We start from the raw sequence: 21,149 nt of genomic DNA on the forward strand, positions 1-21,149 counted from the left end.
CTCTCTTTCTTTTACCCACACAATCCTTCTCTTTAGCTTGTATGAGCAGCGGAGTGCTCTATTAGCAGAAGGTGCGGAGTGAATTTGTGGTGCAGGGAAAAGAGTGTGAATTGAATGCGGCACAGGCTGTTTACCATGCTGATGGCTGGGCTGTTATATTGATCCAGTAAAAAAAAAAAACCTTCCTCTTCTCTCTTTCTCCTCTTTCCTAAACATATTTCCACTCTTTCCCCCTCTCTTCTCTTTCATCGTCTGACCCTCCTGTCTCCCTGTCTCTGCAGAATACATGATGGACGAGATGGAGATGGAGATGAGGAGTTTCACGGAGGAGCCCGTTCGCAAGTGTCCCGTCCCTGCACCACGAACGTCTGTTCCCTCCCCCGCTGCCTCCCCCTCCCTCAGACACAAGAGTGAGTGTACACGATGACGTAACAACAACTATACATTCATTGGGTTTACGTTGAGAGTAAAAGGGGGAAAAAAACATTTGTTTTTATTGTTTTGTGACCAGAAATAAACCAATCCAAAAAAAGAGTAAGTTGGGGAAGATTTCCTTTTGAGAAAGTGACATAAACCAGCAGAATAGATGTTGAATAACAACTCATACTGGAAAAAAACATGAGGTTCATAATATGTTTTAGAATACGCCTGAACATATCAGAAATAATCAACATAAAAAATGATCAATATAAGTAAAGGGAATACACTGAGGGACAACTCTGCGGCCCAGAATAAGGATTTAACTTAAATTCAAAATACATTTCAAATACATTTTTGTGCATTTATGTATCATTTTTTTGTTTGCTATAAATTTGATTCAAAGAATCATTTATATTTACAATATAGGTGAACAATACAACATAAATCCAGCCGTGGAGAGCAGCTCTTTTAGTGGAGAAACACAGTTACTACCGCTCTGAGCTGCCATACATTTTCCCTGTGCAGCGCTGCCCCCTGTGGTGTGAATATGACACTACAACAAGCTGAGTTCTCAGTCTGTTTCAGACAACAATAGTTCTGTCCAGTGATAAATCGCTCTAACAGGATGTTGGTATTATTTTCTTTACCACTTTTGAACTAGCAGTGTTAGGGACTGGTTTCATACTGATGCTTAAAGGATCTTTGGATCTATTTCTTACCTTCCACTCTCGTCTCTCTTCCTCCTCTCCCCAGATGATGCTGTGACAAGTGAGCTTTCCAAACTGCTCCACGAGATCAAAAAGTGCCGGGACAGGGACTACTCCTTCGAGGAGCTCTGTCACACCATCTCCTCCCACTCCATGGACAGCTTCGGCAGCGGGCGGCTCTCTGACGAGGAGAGGCCGGACCGACCCAATGGCACCCTGACCCGAGTCAAGGTACGGCGTTTAAAGGAGTGTGGTGTGTTGGGAGAAATGAGCCATGTTGCTTTTTTCATCCTTGTACTGTGTGAAATAGACTGCATTTATATTGCACATTTATACTAAAGCCCTTTACCCTCCATCCACCGGTTCACACACACTCACACACTGATAGTAGCGAGCTACCATGCATCACACTGGCCGAACTGGTTGGAGCAATTGGGGGTCAGTGTCTTGCCCAAGGACACTTTGAAATGCCAGAGGTCGAACCACCAACCCTGCAGCCAGTGGACGACCTGCTCTACCTGTTAGCCGCAGCCTCTCCACGTCAGAACTATTAACATTAGTTATTATTAACAAGTCACCAAAGAATTCATGAACATTGATATTAATAATCTATCGGCTGTTACAGCCTCTAAAAACAGACTAAACAATTAGCTGGTTCATCAAAGAAATGATTGACAGATTCATTTTTAGTCAAGATAATCATTAGTTGCAGTCATTAATAAAACTGTGCTAATTTAAAGTTAAATAAATAGTTATAAAATATTGAACACCCCTTTATGACACTTTATGTTGATACAAAATACCAGGAAATATTGTTTAACTGCTGAATTGATCAGATAGAGAGAGATGGTGCAAACTTAGTACATGTGGCATTTAAAAGACAAATAAGACATTAATCATTTTATGTAACGTTACACATTGCACTTGCAGACAAGTCATTTCAACAAATAGTATTTGTACAAACACATCCTAATCTTGTGGTATGTTAGCAGTACTATGTACATGCACAGCTTCTGCATTTTATCCTTTTATAGACAGAAAAAACCCACACAGATCTCCTGTTTCTGCTCTGTGAAGCACATAAAAGCAAGATTTTCTATTTGCATGTCTGCTTCTCACCTCTGCATCAGTGTTTTTTTCATGTTAATTTGAATAGAGGTTGTTGTATCACAGCACAAAGGGTCCAGATAGTAAGTCCTGTATTGTACGTGTGTAAATGAAGGTTCTTTCCTGAATGATGTACTTTGTATATTCTGACAACAGAGGGCAGTATCACATAGACTGATGCAGCCGAGCCGACGTCTCCAATTTAGTATTCACATGTTGTTGGAACAGAAACAGCTTCTGTTTATTGTTACCCTGAATTAGTCTAGAATTGTAATTACTATTTGTGCTCAAACAGCCGTTCACAGCCAGTAAACGATGTTTTTTTTATTGACCTTGCGTCTTCTCATTAGGTGGCCTTTTTATACTGAAATATTGTGACTAGAATCTACTGCACTTGTTTGCTCTTTCAGTCACACACACACACACACACACACACACACACACACACACACACACACACACACACACACACACACACACACACACACACACACACACACACACAAAGAGGAAAACTGATTGGATCTTATTGGACCTTATTGGTTTGAATTCCGGTCTGGAGATGAAATAGCTGACTTTCATCAGTATCAGCCGCCCAGAGAACCACAGCTGCAGTTTGTTTCTAACAGCCTGCTCAGCGTGACGGAGCGCCTCTGAGCTTTTTCCAATTCCACTGCCCACGAAGTCAGACGCACCGCAGGACACGGAGGTCATCTATCACACTGACCCCCGCCTGAGCCTTTACACCACACACAAACAAGCAACACACACAACACACACACACACACACACACACACAGACAGAGAAGAAGCATCCAAAGAAATGCATTTGTCTGTGTCTGCGCTTCTAGCTTGCTTATTTACGGCAAGTCTGTTTCTATTTTTCTTTCTATTTCTCTTCTTCTCCCTCACCTACAGCACACACACACACACACACACACACACACACACACACACACACACACACACACACACACACACACACACACACACACACACACACACACACAGCTTACACACACCTCAGTGAGTGAATATTGTGACACTGATCAATAGCTCATCATCTTTTCCATTTCTGTAATAGACCCAATATGAAAGCAAGCCGAGGAATGTTCACCTACGGTGCAGCTGGCGTTCACGCCAGTCCATGTTTGTTATTGAACCTCAGCTCATTATCCGAGCACTTCTAATTTTTATTGTTTTGGGCGGTGTGTTTGGCTCACAACTAACTGAACTACCAGTTCACACACTGCTGAGTAACGTTACAGTTGCTGCTACACGGGCAGACAGCTTGTATGACGCGTCTTATACGACCACTTAGGTTCCATAGCCTGCATACATCGCTGCTTGTTTTTGAGTTCGAATGAAATGCGTTTTACAAAGTCTTGCAGCCTGTAAGTGCATAGAGAGGGGGTTAGCCAATTCTAGGTTGTTTTCATTCAATCACACAATACAGCAGAGGACAAACCTGGCAGAGATCTGCACTATACTGAGTGTACCTTTTTAGTTTTGGATGTAATTATCTCAATCCATCTTGTGTCTCTCTCCCTCTCTCTCCCTCTCTCTCTCTCTCTCTCTCTCTCTCTCTCTCTCTCTCTCTCTCTCTCTCTCTCTCTCTCACACAGAGTACCTATTTGTATTCTATAACTGACATTCACATTGTGCATGTGTGTTTATGTGCCCCCAGGCTACTGACTGTATGTGTGGCTCGGGTCGTTAGTATTTGATTAAATGTGTCTGTTACACATGAATAAAACATGCCAAAACCCAAGACGGCACACACACACACACACACACACACACACACACACACACACACACACACACACACACACACACACACACACACACACACACACACACACACACACACAACGCAGGCAATAATGGAAATGCACGTTTGTCTGAGTGCGTGTCCTGTGTTCAAATGAACACTGTATGCTACACTTCTTCAGTGTGGTTGAACCAGTATGAATCTCTGAAAGACAATTCCACAGTTTTACTGACACTGGTAATACTTTCTGCTGATATTCATGAAGTTTCTTTGAATTTACCCAATATTCATAGAAACACAAGGGCAGCTTCTTAAGATTATTTACCACCATTGGTCTATAGAATATATATATATATCAGATTTTAAATATTACTAATATTACTTGTCTGACCAACATTTCAAATCCCAAAAGTATTCCATTAACAATAATATAAAACACAGAAAGCACCACATTATCATATCTGAATCAGCGAATGTTTGGCAATTGCTTGTTGATTAATTTTCTGTTGATTGTTTTGAAACATTCACTAATTTTAGAAATGTCTGAAGCAGTGCTTAGATTGAAGAACCAAAATTACTCCACAGTCTAGAGCGATGTTTTACAGCTCTGTGAGGCTGTAATTATGCACAGTTGTGCTTTGAGCCACATGCTAACATTGGCTTTCTAACATGCTTACAGTGACAAAACATACTGACTATTAGCAGGTTAAAAATTTGGGGAAATTAGCTCAATTAGTCTGAGCTGAAGAAGTGATTGGTGAACCTGCATGATTTCTTCTGATTCCGGCGAAATCAGAAGAAAAGTGTCACCGATGGTAAGGATTAAAAATAGCTACGTATATAGAAATACCAAATTTTCTCGTTTACTCATGTATTTCATATGGAGGCATCAGTATTACACTAAAACAGTTTCACAACTAGTTAAAAGTTCTATAAGAGTATAGAAAATATCCCAAATTGATAAATCTTAAAGGGTTAACGTTCTTTTTATTGAACACTGGCTGATATCTGAATTTTGCTTTAATGAAACAATATCTGTAGTTCATGCAGTCATTTGGTGCAGTGTGTGTGTATGTGAGGACTTCAGCACATTTTACATCAATCAGCATTCCAGTGTTGCACAGAGCCCTTTGCAGTCTGGAGCGACTGGTGACCTTTTGGTTTCCAGCCATTTCATTTTCTGCCTCCATCTCCAGTCTGTCTGCTGCTCTTTCACTCTTCCCATCTGTCCGTCTCTCTATCTATCTTAGTTTCATTTTTAACAGTTGTCCTCCAGCACCTTTTCCAGTTTTAAACATGTCCTCCAAGTTTCTCTCTTAATCCTCTCCCTCTTTTTACCCTGATTTCTTTGCCCTCCGGCTTTTTTTAGACCTTCGTTTCTAAAGATGATTTTCCTCTCGTCATCAGACCTCCCTCTGCTCTCTGCTCTCTCCCTTTGCCCCTCTGCTCTGGTATCTGTCTACGTAATCCGCTGTGACCGGCGTCCTTTGCCGCATCATATGGTTCACTGAGATATCAGGTGGTCTGTATGTGCCCTGTGACACCTCATGCCACAGAGCTCATCTACACAGCTGCCTCCTGGGAGCCAGAGAGCCCCAGGAAAGGACACTGTGCATGTGTGTGTGTGCGTGATAAAGTTGTTCAGCTGTTCATGCACCTTTCTCCTTTCTGGTTAACTCATTGCGGCACCCATTGTGCAGAAATGCAGAGTCATAATCACTTTAAATGATGTGTCACTTGCTTTAAGATTTCTTTTTTTTTTTTTAATGAGCATCAGCATCTAAAGAAAGGCTGAATAGAAATAAAGAAAATAAAACCTGATTTTGGTGAAAATCTTGAAGCTTGGACATTTTCAGTGATCTCATCCAACCTGCAGAATTTTTGTTTAGCTCTTAGATAAATGATATCCCAAAATGAAATGACTAAAATATGTCTTATTTTCTATACTTGAATGCATCTTTTTAAAACAATAAACTGAAAAACGGTCTGTAGAATTGAGAATGGCAGAGTATTCACTACAAAAAAACAATTTCACATTAAACGTTTTCATTTGATTCATAGTTAATGTTGAAATAGTGATTATAGCTGATTTAGGAATAACTTTGAAATAACTAACTTTGCCTTCTGTCGTCTTAAAGGAGTGTGTACAAATGCAGGCAATCTATAGGGAGAAATGGAATATGATATCTATAACTATGTTGTTATTAGTGTATAATGACCATAAACTAAATATCCATGTGTTTTCATTAGCTTAGAATGAGCTGTTTATTTCTACATAGGGAGCAGAGTCCACCATGTTGCCCCCCCATGTTTCTACAGTAGCCCCGAACAGACAAACCAAACACTGGCTCTAGAGCGAGCGTTCTGCAGTTTTTATGTTACCGTAGTTCTCCAACACACTTAGAAAAGGAGGAGTGAGTGGAGGGGTATTTAGTTGGGTCGCCTGTTCTTTGGTGAACTAGTGATTTAAACGTTTTTTTTTGTTGTTGTTGTTATTTGTGCACTCAGCGGCCGACCCCACCTCTCTCTGTTGCCCTGGAGGAGGAGGAGGAGGCAGAAAAAAGTTGCGGCCCCACTGGATTCTGGGAGGCCCTGACACCCTGCAACGGCTGCCGCAACCTTGGCTTTTCCAGCCTATCACAGGTACACACACATACACACACACACCCACGCACACCACACAACCTAATTTCAATGCTAATTTGCATTACATTGTATTTTTGCGTGTGCACATAATGGCACTTATACAACATAATGGTAACACTTAACAATCATCATATACATTTGTCACATGGTGTAGAATGATGCGTACACACACACACACACACACACACACACACACACACACACACACACACACACACACACACACACACACACACACACACACACACTCCTTGACTACAGTGAAATTACAGGCTAGTTATATCGCCATTGTTCTGAGTGAATGCTTTTACTGGTTACCTTGGTAACGCAGCGATGGAGCCGTCACATGTGAGACTGGCTCTCCTGGCAGCTACTCCGGCTACTACTCCGTCTCTTTTGTGCTCTCATGATCGTTCAGTCTATCTTTCATCTTCCACTTCTGTCTTGTTATCAGATTTTTTTCAAAATGTCTTCTTATCGCTCCAGAATGATCTTTTCATGAGGAGGACTGGGGCCATGAACTTTGAATATCTGAAATGTCTGTTACAATGAGATCACGTAAAAGGATAATCGCGCCCTGCGGGTAAATGTGAATATTGCAGCAGCACACGAATGCACAGTTTTTTGTGCTGATCGTGTATTTCTTAGAGGACCAAAAGCAGCATTGATTTTTCTGTCAGAAAACTGAGGTGAAACAGTTTTATGTACACACAGCTGTGTAGTTGATATTTGGCATCTGGTCCTCGATGTCAACAACTCATAATGACATTGAGGAAAAAAATATAAACACCCTTAAAACATATTTATGAGCTCAAGGCCCAGAGCTGTAAGTTGTATTTGAAAGGGTTCATACTTCAAATCTACCCATTTTATGAGTCTAAATCACAAAGTCAGGCATCATCATGAATCTCCTCTCCCCACTGATCTAGACTTCATATATTTACCCTCCTTTACGACTGAAATATTGGTGTTATGATCAACTGACCCACAAAAAGTGATGAATAAAAAATGTAGGCCTGTTAAACACATTCTGCACAGCAAGTGTATTGATGTCAATGCTTAGAGAGACATCATTTTCTGTTTTCTTTTCTCGATTTTGATCATATATTGGTTTTTGTAGTCATTTGAATATTCTTATTTTGATATTTAGAATTTTCTAACATTTCATTCTCACTTTTACTCTTATTGTAATCTCGTGAAGTTATTGTTTCTGTGATTAAAAAGTAAAATATCAACTCTATACTGAATACACACTGTACAATGATGGTGCTCAGTAAAATACTGTACATCAGAAGTACAAATCGGTAGATATTGTTACTGTAAATTCTCTACGGTAAAGTGAAAGATTGTCCTGAAAATTGAGTTAACTGTACATTGGATATATTTCTAGAGGCAATATGGGTGGAGTGCTGTTATGTACAGTCATTTCAGATGAAATAGCATAATAGATGCACTTAAAGCTCATACATACTTTACATAATGTAAACTAGAGGGTCTGAAAAGAGGGCCCTAGTTTGAAGTGGGGAGGAGAATACTTTGATTTTAAAGTCCATCCCCTCAACAAGAGAGCTTTGAAGTGGCTCCATAGTCATGACAAAAGAAAAATATGTTTATTAGCCGAAACAGAAAATCATAAAGAGAAAGCTTAGTTCATCTTCTCTGAATCTTGTGCATCTCTACTCTACAATATGTTGCATTATTTGTAAATTAAAGTTTATTAGGAATAATTGCAGATCCTATCCCACTTATTATCTCTCATGCCAGGGTGTGAATCATCAGGCTGTACCTTTTTAACAAAAAAAAGAAAAAGCAAGTTCAATCCAAATTCTCCTCTACTTCCTGGTATTTCTGCTCCATCTTTTCTTCTTCTTCTTCTTCCTCCGTTCCTTCCTTCCTCCCTCCCTCTCCCCTGTGCCCTTCGTGCTGCGCATATAAGTGCGGTTAAGTGTGTGCAGAGGAGATTGTTTAGCGGTGGGATGCGTGCTGGCTCAAACGGCAGGACATCTGACATTTACAACACAACAGACCCTCTGTCTTGTACACTGGCAGCCTCCCTGCATGACTGGCACACTGCCTGGAGAGGTTTGCACCTGGATGAGTGTGTGTATATGTGTGTGTGTGTGTGTGTGTGTGTGTGTGTGTGTGTGTGTGTGAGTGCTAATGTGTGTGTGTGTGTGCATGTAGTGCTAATTTGTCGTGCTAATTTGTCGGTGCATAGAAAGAAGAAAAAAAAAACCTTTTTGCATGTCAGTGTAAAAGCGAGCATGAGTGTATATAGAGCATATTTGGAGGCATCAGCTGTACTGTGTGTGTGTGCAAATGTGTCTGAAATTTGGCATGGCTTCGTTTTGCGTGGGTGGGTTTGCTTGTGTGTGTGTGTGTGTGTGTGTGCGGCTTTATAGAAGAAGAAGAAGAAGAAGGAACAGAGGGAGGAAAATAAATTGAGTTGTTATCACATAATTAAGTTAGCACCGTGCTAATTTTCCCAGCGTCGTTATGAATAAACAGAGTTAACATAAAGAGAGAAGCCCTCTGAGGATGAATGGAGAAAGTGAAACATTTTCTTTGCATCTCTTCCTCTGTTCTTATCGTCCCACATGAGATCCGTCAACCTAATTCTTTTTTGGCTTGTTTTCTCTCTCTCTCCCTCTCTCTCCCTCGTTCGTCTCCTTCTGGCTCGTCTATCTTTCACTTTCTGTAACAGCAGAAGTGTGTTAACCTTTGTATCGATTGTCTGAGCGCGGTTGTCCAGCTGTCACTCAAGACTGTCAGTCAAAGAGCTGCACTTAAGTAACAAGTCGTACAGAAAAGATTCCTGCTCTGAACACTTTAGTTTAAACTTTATTTTATTTTAAGTCTGGTGACTTTGAAGAGAGCATAGATTGATTCAATGGCTTCAGCTCCCCATCAGAAAGGGCTGTCTGACAGCAAGGTGAAGCAGTGAAAATATTCTAAATGTAGCATAGACTCCAACTGATATTGATTTTCTCAGGTCAGCGTTTCTTTTAAGTGGGCTAACATATGTTTTGCCGTAGCCCCTGTCCACTGCGGTACATTGTTTAGCTTCCATTCTGATTCTCCTGTCCGCTTCTCTAAACTATGTTATATGTAACGAACATATTTAAAATCCCTCCAAACTGTATATTTTGAGTGGAATTGTTGACACTTTTGGTTTTGTCTGTGATCTTCTCACTGCTTTGACGTAGCTGGAGCTCTGTTGGAAAAAAATCATGCAAAAATTTCATATTTTTGTGCACCAGTCCAAGTTTGACATTAGAAGGATCCCGATCAGAAGATAGTTGATGATTTTTTGGCTTTTTATTGTCAAGGAGATACCACTGTAAAATCATAAGAAAAAAACATTTAAAGTCTTGATGAAACAGTTTAGCTTTCTATTTTTGGGTCTCAATTGTTATTAACTTTTTCCCAATGTTGCTTATTTCGTCAAGCATATTTAATGCGTTGATGAAAATCCTTAAAGCACCATTAACTGAGCATTTTGTCCCCTTTTTGGTTTTCACACATAATGCAGTGAAAGTAAAAGAAATCTTCCTAAATAAATGTGAAATTTGTTGTTAAAACAAGCAAATACTTACTGCAGAAATATTGTATTAGCCTGCCTCAGTGTGTGTGTGTGTGTGTGTGTGTGTGTGTGTGTGTGTGTGTGTGTGTGTGTGTGTGTGTATACACAGTACAACTCATTAGATTATCCAGATAAACAGAGAGAGTGCACTCTGTTCCTAATGAATATGGCATGTCACTGGAGTCTGTCACATGTTTATGTTTGTTTGTGTGTGTGTGTGTGTGTGTGTGTGTGTGTGTGTGTGTGTGTGTGTGTGTGTGTGTGTGGTGTATACAGGCATACGTGGCTGCATAAGGACGCTTCCCTTGTTGTGAATTTTTCGTTGCCAGCCACAGGTTTCCTCCCACCACCGCCATGCGAACGCCGACTGACGCCAGAGAGCGTGTGGAGGAGGTTTCCTCCGCCACGTTGACTTTAACTAGAGAAGTTCAGACTTCACCTTGAAAAGCAGAATAAAGACAAAGAAGAAAAGGAAAAAAAGATAACGAATAAATGCAAGAAGAATATTCAGATTTAGAGAGGACGGCAGAGTTGCTAGGCAACACAGAATTTCATAAGATATGAGGCGTGGGATGTCCACCATTGACAAATCCCAGTCGCCGTCAGAGCAGTGCGCAAACACACACGTCAGCGTTTCTCCTCTTTTCACCACCTTTTAACTTTTTCCTCCCTTCATCTCTCTCTTTCTTCGCACTCGCTCGGACATCCCCATTAGATTTCTCTTTCTCCAGCTTCCCTCTCTCTTGAGTGGGTGGCTACTGACCTTTTAATGCTTTCAGCCTCAGGGAGTTTTATGGAGTTGAGAGGGGGGGGCCTGGTTTGTGTCACTGGTTTGTGTCGCACTCACAGAGGTTAAGATCAGAAAACCCACGATGACTCTTGAAGATGTTAAGGAACATCAAAGGCAGGTGTTTCTGAGGGCCGAATCTATGTGGGGAGCTTTAGAAGGCAGTAAATGAAGGACTGACTCTGTGGGAGGCTGGGTGAGGTTTTAGATATTATGTAAACGGTTCGGGATCAAGCGTTTTATAATGTCTAATTTGAATAGTTCAATATTGTTGAGATTTAGACTGTCATAATAATGACCTAATATATTAAAGGCAACCACTTTTAGCTGATTAGCTTTTTCCCCTCTTGTCTTTATGATAAGTTAAAATGTACACATGTGGTGAGGAGACTATTTTTGGGGGTAAACATGTGAATGAGTGCATTTTTTATTTATTCAATTTATTATTGGGAATCAAGGATGTTTCTATCTTTATGTGGATTTTAATTATATTTTTCAATTAAAATGACACAAATTACAATGTAAAAACAGCATATAAAATGTGGTCTTAATCTTTATTCTTTATCTTCTCCTTCCTTGCTGTTATTTCCCACTTTCCCCTTTTCTCTGTCTGCTGCTCTCTGTGGGACCGTCGGGACGTGATGCAGCTCCGCGCTTACACTTATTTCTTGTTAATGGGTTTATGCCCTGCAGACTCTGCAGCTATGTACTGTCTTCTTGGCAAGCTGACATTCAACACACACACACACACACACACACACACACACACACACACACACACACACACACACACACACACACACACACACACACACACACACACCTATAGGTGCTGTCAAATACTTTTTACTGAAATAGATTAGGTGCACACACAGATATGCTGCCGTTGAGTACTTGGAGACGATCCTTGTGTGTGTGTGTGTGTGTGTGTGTGTGTGTGTGTGTGTGTGTGTGCGTGTGTGTGTGTGTGTTTGTGAAGTCTCACATCCTGCTGGAGTTCAGATATCTTGTTTTTGAGGTAAACAGGAAAAGGGAGAAAAGATTGAAGGAAGAAACGCATGAGCTTCAATAAAAAAAGACCACTAACAGGAAATACTGTGTACCCCCAGCTCTGGTTCTACTTCAGCACAGCCACCATTACCCTGGTGTTGATGCGCCCTTGAGCAAGTTATGCAACCTCAAAATGCATCAGATGAGCCAACAGAGCGGTGGAATGTGTAGGTGTGTGTCCAAACCAAGCGAGCATCCCAGTGATAAACACTTTAAACACACAAACATTGACCCACTCTGGTGACAAGGAGAGATTCTCTGTCTGTGTATTTATGTATACATGATTTAGGCTTTTTCTGGGTCTCATGTGTAAGCAAAATGAGTCATTTACTTTGTTAATATATTCAAAGGAATACATTGTGCACATGCAAGTGAATATGTGTGTAACATCTCGCTGGAGTGTTGATTTAAATGTGGAGTTAATATTTCATATGAAACACTGCATTGTGGCCCCAGATGATAAATAAATATTCAGAGCTAATGATGTTAGCACACAGTCGTTGTTTCTCCTTCTGGCAACACAGTTATGGAAAGACAGTTGGAAACTAAATCTCATTACTATAGTTTTTTTTTTTTTTTTTTGTTCACTCTGAGTGATTTATTTTCAACTAACCAGTTTGTTCAGAGACACAAAGGCAGCAGCAGTGTGATGCAGCGTTACCCCACAGGGATCAATAAGGTTTAATTCAATCTGTAATCAGTAATCTGGAGATTTATGTGCCCCTGGAAAAGAGAGGGTCACTGTTAAAGCTATAGTTTGGTATTTTGGGACGTGTGTTTATTTGCTTTCTTGCTGAGAGTTGGAAGGGAAGATAAGTGATAATCCCATGTTTAATGCGGCTAATTAGCACTGTCTAAAGAGTTTAGCTGAGGTTTGAGATATTTTAAACTGGATCAAAGTAGTGGACTGGATAAAAACCTTTAAGGTCATCAATACCTTTTTTTTTGTATCTAAATGAGATTACAGATATGTGCTCAACCACCCGAGAACTGTTTGAACTGGATGATTCTATAAGGAAAGATATAGTCTGTGAGTTTTTGCAGAAGTGTCACGTATATTGTTGATTTTTTTATGATTCACAACCCAAAAGACAAAGCCCTTCAAAAACGAGGGCAGAACAGCTGTCCTGCTGTGCTGTTGGCACATCAGCAAGGTGTGTGTGTGTGTGTGTGTGTGTGTGTGTGTGTGTGTGTGTGTGTGTGTGTGTGTGTGTGTGTGTGTGTGTGTTCAAGGATGCTGTGAATCTGAAGGGAGCTGTAAGCATCCTCTAAAACAATTCCGTTAATCACCATTGAGATTTAAAATAGCAGAGTACCCATAACAGTAATAAATAGGAAGTCATTTTCAGCACTACAAGCTGTTTTTTTATTACTGTTATGTTGTTTATACTCTGTTTAATGGAAAAATTTAAAATTGAATTTTATCTATACAAGAAAAATCTGGGGTGCGAAACATTTTAGTATTTTATTATTTTGATTATTCCGGCTTATCCACATTCTGCAGCACACACAAAGAAACAGATGCATGTTTAAGTGCTTGAAATAAATCCGAGGGAAAGTGGATTCCAAACATTGGTGTTATTTTACGGGGGGTAGTAAGTTTTACTACGTAGTCATGGAGTATATTGATGGAAAGAGGAATGACAAATCCTTACAGTGTGCTCATGGTTTAACTTCAACGATCAATAAATACAGAAGCACCTCCCTTGGCTTCACATTGTCCAGTAGCATGGCTTCCTCAACCTGTCGTAGGTTGTGTGACAGTGTGAGCTTCAATCCAACACCTTATGGAAAACAGTTCCTACTACTCTGCTTAAGTTTTGGAAACATTTGGTGACTGCTGATAAGATAAGATAAGATAAGATAAGATAAGATAATCCTTTATTAGTCCCGCAGCGGGGAAATTTACAGGATTACAGCAGCAAAGAGGATAGTGCAAAACAAGAGACATAGTAAATAAAAAAAAACCACAAAATCAAAATAAGTATTATAAATAAGCAAATGAGCAATAAAAAACAGTAAAGAACAGTAGAGAATCCACAGTAATATTATATATACAGACAGAAACTATTATAAATATTGTCAGGTATTGACTGCAGTTCTCCAGACAGCAGATAAAGACTGCTACCACCAGTGGGACTAATAAAGGATTATCTAATCTTATTTTATCTTAAATGTGCTAAAAAAAATATATATATAAAGAAAGAGAAAAAATAGTCCTGCAATTGTTTATCTCATCCCATTTGTCCAAGTATATTTCCTTTATTTCTGGATGTAGAACATCAGACTTTTGCACACATGCAGTGTATCTTCGCATCACGTATACCTGAAACTTTCTCCCAAGTTGTCAGGTTGGCAGTGAAACACGGTAGCACTCCGTTCACACGGCGGTGGTTCTCTCTGTCAGGGGCCTCCTGCTCCCGCTGGTTTCCATGTCTGTGGGATTAGGCGTGGAGCCAGAGGAAGCCACAGTCCCAGCTTTGCTCCATACAGCAGCCATCACGGGGGAATGTGAAGCCTGTTATTTTCTGAGGAGTGACTGCGGGTGTCCTGTGGGTGGCTCAGCCAGCTGATTTCTGTGGGATTATCCAGCCATGGAGGGAAATCCAATTCTGCAAGGCAATCCCCGCCAAACTGCACTGCTCTCTCTCTTCCTATTTCAATCTCTGCTTCCATCCCTCTCAAGGAGGATCAACAACTGCTCTCTATATACCTGTCTGCTGTTTCATCTTTTCTGCCAGCGTATTCCTCATCGTTTTTTCTTGCCACTAACCTTTTTATCGCTGCTTCATCTCTCAGTTCTACTCAACCTTCCTGGAAATAGGCTTATTGGCTTTCTTGCAAACAACCAAGTGGAAACGGCTTACTGCTTACTGCTGTTCAAAGTGACAAAATACACCTACCAACTCCTCTACAGTTGAAAAAGATGCATATTGTTTAAACAAAAAAAAATATATAATATGTACAGTACCAGTCAAAAGTTTGGACACACCTTCTCAATCAACTACTTTGAAGAATCTAAAATATAAAACATGTTCTGGTTTGTTGAGCATTTGTTTGTTTACCACATAATTCCATATGTGTTCCTTCATAGTTTGGATGTCTTCAATATTAATCTACAATGTAGAAAAAAATAAAGAAAAACCATTGAATGAGAAGGTGTGTCCAAACTTTTGACTGGTACTGTATATTGTGTTTATATATATTTTTGAGCTGTTCGCACGAATACCTTTCTGAACAACAGTTTGACTGCGCACAACTTCCTGAAGTCTGGTCATCACAGTGAGGTTCTCAGGTTTTGAACCATCGTGCCTTCACAGAGTCAAAAATCTGTAGTCTAGCGTAGCTGAGGTATCAGTTACCTGCAGATTGTCAAGAAAAAGATGCAGAAACTAATCATATTCCCATTAGACCAAGGGTTTAGTTCTAACTAGCATGCTAACACGCTAATTTGAGCTACTAATGAGACCTGCTAAACATTAGCATGTTAGCATTATTATTATTGTCGACTCTTAATCTTCTTTCACTTTGAGCAAAGTCAGCCTGCTTCTGGTCTTCACGCTAACATTGGCTAGTTAACACAGTCATGAGATTAGTATCTAATCTCTGCTCATCTCACCCTCAGAAAGAAAGCGTATCAGCTTGAGTCATTTCAATTTTTAAATACTTCAATTTTTTTTTTAAAATTTTCCCATCTCTGTTTTACATCCAGTGCTGCCTGCTCTCTCCCCTCATTGAGGGCCTCAGAGGGGCCATTGTCCTCTCCAGTGTCCACCCCCTCCCTTTTTTTCTCTTTTCTCTAATCAAATAGCCTCCGTGAGGAAATGCCAGCAAATTATAGCCTCTATTCATATCTGATGGCCTATGAACTCTGTGTACAGTGTGTGAGTCAGTGGGTTGGGTCTGGACATTACGGGGTTAAGCAGAGAAACAGAGAGTCACAGGATTTAAGACCGTACGCGAGAAGTTCCTCGGACGTGAACACATGAACCGCACATTTGGGTTATCAGCCCTGCACACAAACACACACACACACACACACACACACACACACACACACACACACACACACACACACACACACACACACACACACACACACACACACACACACGCACGTTTTTGGGTTGCACACGCACACACACACACACACACACATATGTGACACTTCTGCAAAAACTCACAGACTATATCTTTCCTTGTAGAATCATCCAGTTCAAACAGTTCTCGGGTGGTTGAGCACATATCTGTAAGGACACCATGAACCGCCTGTAAATGTTCAATTCAGAGGAGAGTGGAAGTGATGAACGAAAAATGACGAGTATGCGGAAGGAAGAAAGGTCAGCGAGAGGAGAACGGAGTGGAACATCGGACCTCATATTATCACAAAGTCTTTCTCCTTAAGAAACCCTCGAAGGACCACTTCACTGCAACACGACATGAGTGTGGAAAAAAATAAGATGCATACATCAGATCTCCCGTGATACACGTGAACTGTATCTGCAGCAAGCAGACAAACAGCAGACTGCATTATTACACAGATATGATAATCACACACCGTCACATACAATCTTTTGGTCACATGCAGGCGCCGTCACACACACACACACACACACACACACACACACACACAGACACAGACACAGACACACACACACTCAAACGTTTAATCTGGCCTCCGCAGTCGGACGGGAGCAGCATAGGACCTGCTAATTAGTGGCCAGAGGAGGCCTCTGTTTGTCGGCTCTCTTCCTGTTCAGCTCAGACACAAGTTTCTCTGTGTCCTATCTCTGGCCTGAAAGATAGATAGAGAGGCAGGGAGGAGGGTGGAGGGTGGAGGGAGGGAAATGAATGAAGACCGAGTGTGTTTATTTGTTGGAGGGACTGCTCACACCGAACGCCGTGAAGCCTCTCTCACACTCTTTTTTTTTTTTTTAAATTCGTCTGACCCTTCGAGGTCCTCGAGTGGGGAAAAGAAGAAGTGAGATACATGAAAACTATCAGGTGGCTTAAGCCTTGTTGTCACACTGCCGGATTTATTTCAACTCACAGGCTTCACTGTGGAATCAAGCGTGAGGGTGAGTGTCAAAGTAGTTTTTCTGCCGCAGACGGAATAGCTCAAACTTTAAGCCCGTTGCTCTCTTCAGACGCAGCAGAATTTTATATTTTGCCGTTTTCTTTCTTGCTGTCCTGTGTGTGTGTGAGAAATCCAACATGTTGCCTCTACTTGACTCGTATTTCTACTGTGTCTTTCCTATGTTTGTGTTTGTGAGGATATCCTTGCTCCAAACTCCCTTCACTCCCACTTCCCCACCCCAGTTTTTCTCTTCCCGCTCTATCTCGTGCTCGATTTGCTGACACGAACTCCAAAGTAAGTGTTGATTCTGATCTTGGCGTCCTTTGATCCACATGTGTTTACTTCTCTCTCTGCCTCCAGCCTGGCCGTTGGGTTTTGTTAACCCTGTCAGCTGTGGCCTCGTTCTTTCTCATCATGTTGGAGACGTAAAGTAACAGGAATTATGGGAGATGATGTAGAATTGAGGAATAGACGGAGCACGTGGTGGGTGATTCCTCATATCTCCATCATTTTAAAGATAACTTCTCAATCTCTTCCTGCTTTCTATCTCTTTCCGCTCTCTTCTTTTCATTCCATTTCTCCCTACAGAGGAATGTCGGCCCTGAGCTCACTCTGTCTCAGAGCTTGTCTCGTGTTTTTTTTCCTTCAGTGCATCCATTAATGATGCAACTCCACCTGTGGCATTTCTAAAAAAAAAACCTTCCGTATTTCATTGTTAATTCATGGTGACATCTTTTTAATTACCGTAAAGGAATGAGACCGTGGTTGAACTGTGTGACAGCCTGAATCTCACAGCTCTATTTCATCAGCTGTATTGGAGCTGGTGTTAATGTTTTCATACAAGGAGTGATTGCACATTTCCCAGAAATCTTGTCACTTCCTGTTCACAAAGACAATGGCTTCACTTGTTTCTGTTTGGGTTTGAATTTCACTTCCAGTCATTCTGAAACTTTATCTGGATTTGCTCGGAAGAACAAATTGTTTCAGTCTTTAGAATTGTTTTGAATACGAGGATGCTGCTGTCTATACGTGTCACTGTCATAGCGAACCTGTGTCCCAGTCATTCTGATTATGAGCAACAAATTTGCAAAGACAAATATGTTTTGTACGAATCTAAACGCCACACAGATTACGTTTTTCTATCAGTATTGTGAGGAAATGATCATTGTATCTGCCAAGTTACAGAATGATGATAATGAATGTTTCATTGACTATTTCTTACTATATTTTATACATTTTTCTTACAATATCTGCTAGCAGCAACTAGAGCAGGATTTGTTTGTGATGGATATGTTTAATCACTTGGACAACTTTGTTTAGGTTTGGAAATGTTTGTGGTCAAAATAGTAAAAAGAAGTGTGAGACAGGACATGTTTAGTTTATCAATCAATTTAACTCAAACCACAATTTTTCTAACCTCAACTAAAATACTTGTTTCATAAACCATATGAAGGACTGTGGATGCAACCCACCGGTCTCAAATGTCACTCCAGTTTCCATCTTTTTCTACTCAACTAGCCTTGTGAAGAAAGCAATGTTGCTGTTTTCATTCAAAATCTAACCGGCAAACTTAATGAGAAGTATCTAAACGCAATTTTAAGGACACAGGGTTGATCACAGTGATGCTTCCTTGTCGTGACATTTTGCTTCATGCACATGTGTACATCTAGAAGGCTGATTGGTATACCTGGATCTCTCCAGGTGAAATCTGGAGGTAAATCAGGTTTTTTCTACTCAGCTAACCCCAATTACAAAAATCATGGTCTCTGGGTTCCATATAAGAAATCAGGATGCTGCAGAAAGCCAAGCTTACCAAGGCTCCATAAGTGCATGCAAACACACTGTATGAGATTCAGTTCAGTGCTTTGTTGAGGCCACCTCTTGCTTTTCTTGAAATCACAATTTGGCTAAACGCTGAAAATGAATATGACGATGATTAATCGCACCTTTAATGTGAGCCGTCAGATTAGTTGTTTTTTTTTCTGCAGGAGCAGTGAACTTTTCAGCAGCTCTTCACGGCTCCATCAGAGCGCTCTCCGCCTTTTCCTTCAGCTCTGTGAGTGAAATCTGCAGCTAACCAGGTTGTCACTTCAAATCAGTATATCTGCTGAGGGCCTTGGTCACCTGCAGAGTGTGGGCATAAAGGACTGACTGGGGATTGGGTCTCCATTAACTGGGGTAATGGCAGTCTAATTGAGGGCTGATGGAGATAGGAAGGGGTGGAGGAGGGTGGAGGTTTAATAAAGTGCAGTGTGAAATAAGTCTCGGATTGATTGCAGAGTGTGAGTGAGAGATAAATCATCAAGGGACTGATTGCTCTGTCAGCCGGAATGATTAATCCATTTTGAGTGTGCTCAGCGTGTGATTGATGGCCTGGTGCAGTCTGGGTAATGTAGTAGCAGATGATGACAGGAAGAATAATGGCTGTTGAATGAGTAAGAGAGAATGGGAGAGGGTAAAAGGGGGGGGGGAACAAAGAGTTGAGAGAGGGTTGAGAGATGTCGTAGGCCAATCCACAACCCATCACCATGGTGACAAGTTTTCCCGCTGATCCCATTAAGGAAGTTATAACCAGCGGCAGGTTGCCAAGTGACACTTTAGAAATGGGGAAGAGTGTGGCGTTATGGGGGAAAAGGCAGTTATCCAGAGGCTGCATCGCTGGAAGGAACTGTTTTGTCTCTTTGGCTGACATGGCGCTCGCCCCTGTAACCTTTTCCCCCGCTTCACATCATTCACTCTTGTTTTTCATTCTTTCTGGGTACACATCTTCCTCGGAGATAAGGGACCTTTTGGTTCCCAGCTGTCTCTCTCTCTCTCTCTCTCTCTCTCTCTCCGATTCCTTTGGGGCTCAACCTTTTCACCAATGCTGCAACAAAATGCAATCCCAAATTCTCCTTTATTACACAAGGAGACCTCAGTTTAATAAAGGTCCCAAAGAAACATTTCCGTACGTGCTGCTCTGAATGAATCACCTCTAAATGAAGAGTTCTTTTCAAAACGCTGAAAGTCCCTTTTAGTAAAAAATCATTGAAGTATTTCATTTAGTATGCAAATTACAATTTAGGCATTTGGCAGAGACTTCACAGAGAGACTCACAAAAACCCTCACAAACAGCATTAATTAAGAAAAGTAAAGCAAGAGCATCCTTCCTATTAACAGTCTAATACCATACTTTAAGACAACAAGTGTGTGTGTGTGTGTGTGTGTGTGTGTGTGTGTGTGTGTGTGTGTGTGTGTGTGTGTGTGTGTGTGTGTGTGTGTGTGTGTGTGTGTGTGTGTTTGTGTGTGCCTGTGTGTGTGTGTGTGTTTGAATTTACAACACTATTTCGATGAGAGCTGTATCATGAAATTGATAAAGGCCTGAATTTTAAATGTTATTTATAATAAATCATATACATATTATATATTTTTATGTTGTCCTTTACAAGACTGTTCAGAGAGGGACAAGAAATGTCAGAGGAAATAGGGGGATGATGTGAGCAAAGGAGGCAGGATGGATAACAAGACGGAGTTGCAACAGTCAGGCTGTTGATTAGAGGAGCTTTGACCTGTTTTTTTTTTTTTTTTTGGTGAAGCTGCTGCGTCTGATCCAATAGAGGTTGTAAAGATCAAATCTACAGGGTCTAATGATGGCTGCTGTGTGGACCGCTTAGGACAGTGGGTTGTTGAGGATCACGCTGAGGCTACTGGTGGATGGTGGGGATTTGAAGACAAATAGATACACAGCAGTGAATTACATTACAAGTGTTCTCTCTTTGAGACACAGCACAGCACAACAAAAAATGTATTGTTTTCTACAAAAGTATAGGAACTGCATGAAATGAAATGTTGACTGAAAAGGTACTATAGTGCCGTGAGAGTAGATGGAGGCTTATTCAAACTGCATATTTAAACTACAATTCAATACTTGTGAATAAGATTAAAATGAAGGTATTGAGAAATGTTTCACCTCTCCAAGTATATAAAATATGTGTTATTAAACCAACTGTTTACACCTT

General features: G+C 40.8%; 1 protein-coding gene across 1 annotated transcript in view; it reads left to right on the forward strand.

Moving 5' to 3' along the window:
• The window catches only part of anks1b (ankyrin repeat and sterile alpha motif domain containing 1B), a 202,142-nt gene that overhangs the window by 82,812 nt on the left and 98,181 nt on the right, over window positions 1-21,149 (forward strand). The window contains exons 8-10 of the mRNA XM_054624412.1: window positions 282-410; window positions 1,174-1,358; window positions 6,517-6,651. Coding sequence (XP_054480387.1) covers window positions 282-410; window positions 1,174-1,358; window positions 6,517-6,651 — 449 coding nt within the window. The remainder of the gene's footprint in view (window positions 1-281; window positions 411-1,173; window positions 1,359-6,516; window positions 6,652-21,149) is intronic.

The sequence above is a fragment of the Anoplopoma fimbria genome, chromosome 23 (assembly GCF_027596085.1).
Source record: "Anoplopoma fimbria isolate UVic2021 breed Golden Eagle Sablefish chromosome 23, Afim_UVic_2022, whole genome shotgun sequence".
Lineage (NCBI taxonomy): Eukaryota > Metazoa > Chordata > Actinopteri > Perciformes > Anoplopomatidae > Anoplopoma > Anoplopoma fimbria.